General features: G+C 55.6%; 1 protein-coding gene across 1 annotated transcript in view; it reads right to left on the bottom strand.

The window, feature by feature from the left end:
• The window catches only part of TNN (tenascin N), a 32,844-nt gene extending 30,052 nt beyond the window's left edge, over positions 1–2,792 (bottom strand). The window contains exons 1-3 of the mRNA XM_015566071.1: positions 2,787–2,792; positions 2,102–2,744; positions 7–93 (exon numbers count right to left, since the gene is read on the bottom strand). Of these exons, the coding sequence (XP_015421557.1) occupies positions 7–93; positions 2,102–2,744; positions 2,787–2,792 (736 nt within the window). The remainder of the gene's footprint in view (positions 1–6; positions 94–2,101; positions 2,745–2,786) is intronic.
• Positions 2,793–6,996: the final 4,204 nt, after the last annotated feature.

The following is a 6,996-nucleotide window of genomic DNA, read 5'->3' as shown; positions in this document are numbered from 1 at the left end:
CCTCGCAGGGGGCACCCTCCCAGCCCGGCTGGCAGCGGCAGCCGCACGTCTCCTGGGAGAAGGTCCCGTGGCCGCTGCACTGGCCGCCCTGACCTGCCAGGGAGAGGAAAGGCGGGGGTGAGGGCTGGAGCGTGAGGGCCTCCTTCCCTGGCGACCCGAAGAGCGGACCTGCAGGGCTCTTTCTCTGAGGACGGTAGGGGTCCGACCCTTCCAACCTGGGCCAGACTGGGACCTGGGAAAGCTGCAGACGTTTCCTCCTCCTCTGCAAAGGAACCAGCCTCCCCTTCCCCGCCCCACCCCCAGTGCTCCCGTGAATCCCCGGTTCCCTCCCCTCTAAATGGCGGTCAGCCTTCTCTCCTTGAGGGGCCCTGGCTCCAGCCTGCGTGGGATCGCGGTTTATCTTGGCTGCAGGCGGCTGGACCAGCGAGGCCAGGCCCTTGGCAAGTGAGCCCACACTGAAGCCCGGAAAAGTGGACCTGCAGAAGCTACCCCAAAGCCCAGAAGGCACCGGGTGAGGGTGGGGGAAGGGATTAGCCAGGATCCCCCTCTGACCCTAGACAGCAAGGGGCAATCAGAGGGTGGGCCAGTCGCCCCGCCCCTTTCTCAGAACACCTGCTTTCCTTCCTAAAAACACTTCCACCATGGAGACTCCCCAGGGGCAATTCCTGGCAGCCTCCAGGTGCCTAGTTCTGTGTCCAGCCTCTAAGGGTGCTCTTCACCAGAGCAATTTCTTCAGGCAATAGAAATGCTTGGGGAGGGCCACTTGTTATTATTTGGATCAGCCTGGGAGTTTAATTAAAAAAATGAAGGGATTGAGAAGTACAGATTGGTAATTATAAAATAGGCATGGGAGCATAAAGTACAGCATAGGAAATATAGTAAGTAATCTATATATATAGAAGCCTAAGCAACTGGTGGAGGGCCAACCATCCAGTAGCTATGACATCAATGACCACCAGGGGGCAGATGCTCAATGCAGACATGGAAACATGGAACAGACTGATGAATCTCAGAGGGAAAGGGGAAGGGGGGAGGGCGGGAAGAGATTAGCCGAAGATCTTATATGCATACTTGAGGCCTGGTGCACAGATTCATACACCGGTGGGGTTCCTCGGACTGGCCTGCGGGGATCAGGCCGAGGAACCCCACCAGTGCACGAATCCATGCACTGTGCCTCTAGTATTTCAATAACTATGCATGGTGCCCATTAGATACTGGAGATATGGGAGATGGGGGGAACACCTTAGTATATGATTGTCTGACCACTATTCTCTACACCTGAAACTAATGCAGAATATATTGAATGTAAACTATAATTGAAACAATTTTTTTTCTTTCTTCTTTTGCAGGAAGCCCAGATATATTCAGAGGGACAGCAACCCAGCTACCCCACCCCCTTCAGCCTCCTGAAGGGAATGCTCTGCCTTCCTCCACCCAGCCCACTTCGGCCTGTCTTAACCTAGTGCTGAGTTCTAGTTAGATTATGTCTTGCTTAACTCCAACCCCTTCCCTCCCACCTCTCTCACCAGGCCACCAGCAATCTTGCTGAGGGAGGATAAAAGAATGGCCAACCTTCCCTTAAGCAGTCATGCCTGGGAAGGGGAGATTTTTACTAATGACATGTGCAGTGGGCTACTTGCTAGAATTTTTTTAAAAAACAATTGGCTGACTCTCTACTATGGGCCAGGAATCTCAAATACATCATCTGTAGTTCTCAGACTAGTTGATAGAATTATCCTCACTGGACAGTTCAGGAAACGTAGGAATCTGCCCAAAGGTCATAGAGCTAAGAAGTGGCAGACCTGGGTTTGCCCCAGCCCTACTAGCTCTGTCCTCTCAACTCCACTGCATTCCCTATAGAAGGGATTGGCCCACTGGCAAAACAGCACCCAGGAGCCTTCTCACCTGGAAGCCTGAACCAGGAGTTCCGACTCACTTATGTCCCTTCCTGCTCCACTTGCGATGAGGTCCCCTGGGGAAAACCCAGATTGAGGGGTGGGAAGGCACCAGACTCAAGAGTGCTCATGGGGCTGGTGGAAAGCCTGGCACCAGAAGCTGCTCACTAAGTGTTTGTTGAATGAGTACCAAAAGGTGAGCTCACCGGCAGCTCCCTGGCAGCAACGCTGGACGTCACACCGCTCCTTCACCTCCGCCATCTCGCCCTCCAGCTTCTGCACCCGGGCCAGGAGGTCCTGGACAAGGCCTGCCAGCTCGCAGTCCTTCTGTGGTGTCTGCAGGCGGATGTTGTGTCTGAAGATGATATTCTGTTCCTCGGCCTCTCCCTGGGCCAGGAGCGAGGCCCCTTCATCGCTGAGGGGCTGAGGGTCAGCCTCCACCTGGACCAGGGCAGACTTGGGCACATCAATCTTGTAGGTGTGGCTGACGGTCAGCTGTTGCTCCTTGTCACTGCAGCTATGAGGCTCGAGAGGGGCCGGGGCCGAGGTCGCCAGCAGCACAGAGCCGAACAGGAGCCCCAGGGGGAAGCAGAAGGTCCCCCTCCTTGGAGAGATGAGGCACAGACCCTCCAGCAGGCCTGTATGCAGAGAAAAGGAAGACAGCCATGAAGATTTGCTGATGGTAACTGGCCTTTTTAAATGGATCCTGAGAGTCCGCAGGCAGCTGAGAAACCAGCAGAAAGATTTTGTCCTGCATCTGCTGAGGTTCTGAACTACATTACCGTCTGTTCTGTCCTCACACGCTGCACATTCCTGCCTCCTGTCTTTGTTTCCCTTGCACTGTTCCCACTACTGGGAGGCCTTTCTCTGTGCTTCTAATTCTGTACTCACCTGCATTTTAATAATGACAAGGAGAAGAACTGTCTTGTGTTGAGGGCCTACTGTGTGCCAGGCTTTGATCCCCTAATCCCTAATCTTTACAACAACCCTAATGTTGTCCTCCCCATGGACGAGGCCAATCTCATGGTGGCCAGAGAGCACGTGCTGTGTGCCAGGCACCATTCGAAGTGTTCCACACTTATCACTTCATCCTCACAACAACCCTTCGTGGAATTTACTATTATCACCCCCATTTTACAGATAGGGAAACCGAGGCACAGTTAGCTGCCTTACATGCACACAGCCAAGTGGCAGAGTTTGAAGTCAGGCAGTCTGGCTCGAGTCCATGCTCCTCAGCGCTCTGTCCTGCGCAGTGGAGGAAGCGGAGGCTGAAGGGCTGGAGCACACTGTCCTGGGTACCACGGCCAGCGAGGGCCACGCCTGTGCTCAGGTTCCAGGCCAGTATCCTGTTCACCACCTCTGCCTACAAACCAGGAAAAGTTCACAATTTCCACTAAAAATGCCTTCTCCCTGAAGTCTTCCACATCCCAGCTGGAATGAGCCCTCCTTCTGCTAAACATTCAGAGAAATGCTACGGTCCCTCTGTGGGCCCCTTGATGGGTTACCCTGTGCAGAGTTCCTCTTGCCGCATCCTGTCTGCCCATGACACTGTGAGACTCTTAAGGACGAGACCCAAGGTTGATTTCTCTAAGGCCGTGGTCGGCAAACTGCGGCTCATGAGCCACATGCGGCTCTTTGGACCCTTGCGTGTGGCTCTTCCACAAAATACCACGTGCGGGCGCGCACGTACAGTGTGATTGAAACTTCGTGGCGCATGCGCAGAAGTCGGTATTTTGTGGAAGAGCCACACTCAAGGGGCCAAAGAGCGACATGTGGCTCGTGAGCCGCAGTTTGCCGAGCTGCAGTTTGCCGACCACTGCTCTAGGGGCCCCTCCCAAGGCATGGGCACAGAGGGGTTCAATCCCCCTCAAATCCATCAGTGCCACAGGGGCAGAGCAATCATTGGCTATGACGGGAAGAGACCTACACCCCAAAGTTTGGGGGGAACAAGGACAGGTAAACCTGCTTCAGAAAGAAGGCAACTGGAGCCAGAGCTGAGTGCAGCCCAGAGCTCAGCCAGCATGTGCTGCCCCCGTGGGCAAACCACAGGAGGAGGCGCCCAGCAGGCAGGGCAGAAACCACAGGAGGTTCCCGCAGGCGCAGGCGCGGCAGGTGGAGCCAGCATGGGCGCAGCTGTCATAACAAGGGCCTCTGCTGACCTCAGGGAACCACACCAGCCCAGCCACACACAAACCACTTCTCCCTTCTCTTCTGCCCCCACCTCCTTGCCTCTGTCAGCCACCTGGGGGAGCCAGCAGCAGCTACAGGTATGGGAAGGGGAGGAAGGAAAGCCCAGGACAGCCTCTGTCCCAGGTCCCCTCCCGCTCACCTCCAATTCCAGCATCAGGCCTGAGTTGGGTGAAAAGAAAGATGTGGCCTGGGTGGATGCTGAGGCCCTGATACTGGGATGGACCTGCCTTTCCAAAGGCTTCTCTTCCAATACCTAAAGGCACCAGAAGAGCCCTGGAATCCCTGGAGATTTTTGTCGGAGGTTGGGGGAGGGGAGGAGAGCCAGCAGAGTGGGCTGCTGGGCGGGTGCTATTTTACAACTGCTGTCTTCACCAGCTCAGCCGGCAGCATGGAGCAGTCCTGCACACCTCCACCTCCTCCCGGGACAGGCAGAGCTCAGAGGCATGAAGCAGTGCGCCTGATCATGCGAGGTCAGTGCCAGGCCACAGACACGGACCCAGGGGCACAGGGTCCCCTCACCGAGCCGTTAACCCCTGTGCGCGCCTGCCATCCCCCAAACCACAGATTGATCTCAGAGAGCCTTCTCGGTCCCGGGCAGCAACAGAGTAAAATGCAATCTCAGCTTCCCTGCCCACTCCTCCATCCAGGCCCCAGGCCCCAGGCCCAGCCGGGCTCGCTGTTCTCTGGGCCACAGACGGCCTGCGGATGGCTTTCTGAAGCCGCTCCCAGCGCATGCACAGAGCCACCGACTCCTGCCATAACCGCAACACTGGGCAAAGCCCAGGCTCAGGGCTTGTTTTTTGAAGCCGGGAATATGAGAAGCCCCAGACGCCCTCCCTGTAGGAGCTCTGGGTGTCCCCATCCTGAGTTGTAACAAGATGTCCTCGGTAATTACAGCCTTGTCGGTTCCACGCTTGAGCTCAGATTTTCCTGGGCAGAGTCATTGCTCGAAAGAAGCTGGGGCAGGCGGGGGAATCCTCGGCCCAGCAGTCCTCCCCACGGTCAGGAGCACGAGGAGCCTCCAGGCTCTCCCTCCCATGTGGCAGGAGACCCGGCCTGTGTCACAGCTTAAGGAAGGGATGAGCTCACCAACTCTTGCAGACACAACCGACCACAGAGAGCCCAGGAGGGTGAGACGGGGCGGGCAGGCCTGCACATCTCATCAAGACACATGCAGGGTAATGAGGTTCCGAATGGGATGATTCCTCTATTGACGAAGTTTCTTACAGAAAGTGGGGTGAATGCTGCAGGAATGTATGAGGCAAAGGGGGTTCACATGCAGGGGATCTGCATGCAGGAGACCGCAGAACATCAGGTGTCCCCAGGAATCATTCCCACCTCTGATCACATCCTACATTCTGCTGGCAGGCAGGGTGGTGGGTGATGGGGACAGGTGGGGGGGAGGCAGGCTAAGACTCAGGGTGAATGCTGCCCGAAGTGGCTTTTACCAGGAAGGCTCCTGGAAGTGTGTGCTGCTGGCGGTGAGTTGGACGGATAATCCCCTGCTTGTCTGGGAGGCACACTGACGTCACAGGGCTCTATTTATTCTTCCTTGGTGGCCACATCTACCCTGTGGCTTTAATTTCTAGCCAAACACTGATGGCTCCCGAATCTGCTTGTGCGTTCCTGGGCCAGACGCCCCTGTAAGCTCAGGGATGGCAGTGCCAGGACTGTGGGTCCCCCTGAATCCCCACCCTCACAGCATGGTCCTGGCCTACGTGATCTGTGTATTAGATTAGAACAGCCATGAGGTTTTCTGCACGTTTGTCTGATGATGGGTACTGTGCCAAATACTTTATGAACACTATTCTCATTTAATCTGCAGAATCCCAGGCGTCCATTCTTTGTTATAGATGCTCTGAGAGGTTAAGTGACCTGTCCAAGGTCACACAGCTAATAAGCAGCAGATCTGGGGTAAAATACCAGGGCCGTCCATTCCTCACGCCTGTGTCCCCCTCCCTCTGCTGTGTGTCCTGCCCCAAATAAGGAAGTCCAGTGAGAAGATTGCCACATGTGAAAAAAAGACCCAAAAGTCCTCTTTCCCATGGACCTTAAGAGAGGGCTCTTCTGAAAATAAAGGAAACGGAGGCAGGGCAGGTTCTCGTTACAGGTTAACTGTCCAGTGATTAAATTCCACACTTCACTCGCTCTGGGCAGTGCAAGCAGGACCCTGGGAGGATAAACCGGTGTTTCTCCCGGGAGGTGGAATCCAATTGTGCCTCATGAGAGGCTGGGCATCCCCTTTCTGGGAAACTGTGTGGACCAGGCCCCTGTGCTGGGGCAGACGTCCCCCAGCCTTGGCCAGAGTGGGATGGACCCTGAGTCCCACACGGCCCTCTCAGTCACAGGCTCATGGCCTCCGTCCATGTCACCTCATTTTCCCCAAAGAAGGGCATACACCTGGTCAGGACGAAATACACTACTTGCACCAAAAAGAGCAGCAGCCGATTTCTAAGCCGCCGTTACAGACCTTTCCGCTTAAACCCAGGCTTTCTCTGGCTCCCTCATTACCTCATCCTGTCTAGTTAACCACAAGCACGCGAGAGCACTGCCTGGGGTTTTAGGAAAACTGATTATCGTGGGTTTCCAGTGAAGTCATTAAAAAGGTGCTCTGTCCCCAAATGACAGGGTGGCCGTCCCTGATATGGAGGCGTGCGAGCGCTCCTGCCAGGCTGCACTGTTCCTGCTGGGCGCACTCCGGGCCGACCCAGGTCGGATAGGAGCATTTCTGTTTCTAGTCTCGGTGCCTCTGACTCTGCACAGGCGTGCCGTAAGGACGCGGGCAGCCAGGTGTGCATGAGAGTACAAATGTGGTCTAATGTGATAAGGCTTCGGTTGGTCACGCTCCAAGCATCATGCTGTCCCCTCACTCTTCTGGTTGGTTCAGTGGAATATACCCTGTGAGCACCCC

Source organism: Myotis davidii, unplaced genomic scaffold (assembly GCF_000327345.1).
Source record: "Myotis davidii unplaced genomic scaffold, ASM32734v1 scaffold580, whole genome shotgun sequence".
NCBI lineage: Eukaryota > Metazoa > Chordata > Mammalia > Chiroptera > Vespertilionidae > Myotis > Myotis davidii.
This window is presented reverse-complemented; position numbering and strand designations above follow the sequence as displayed.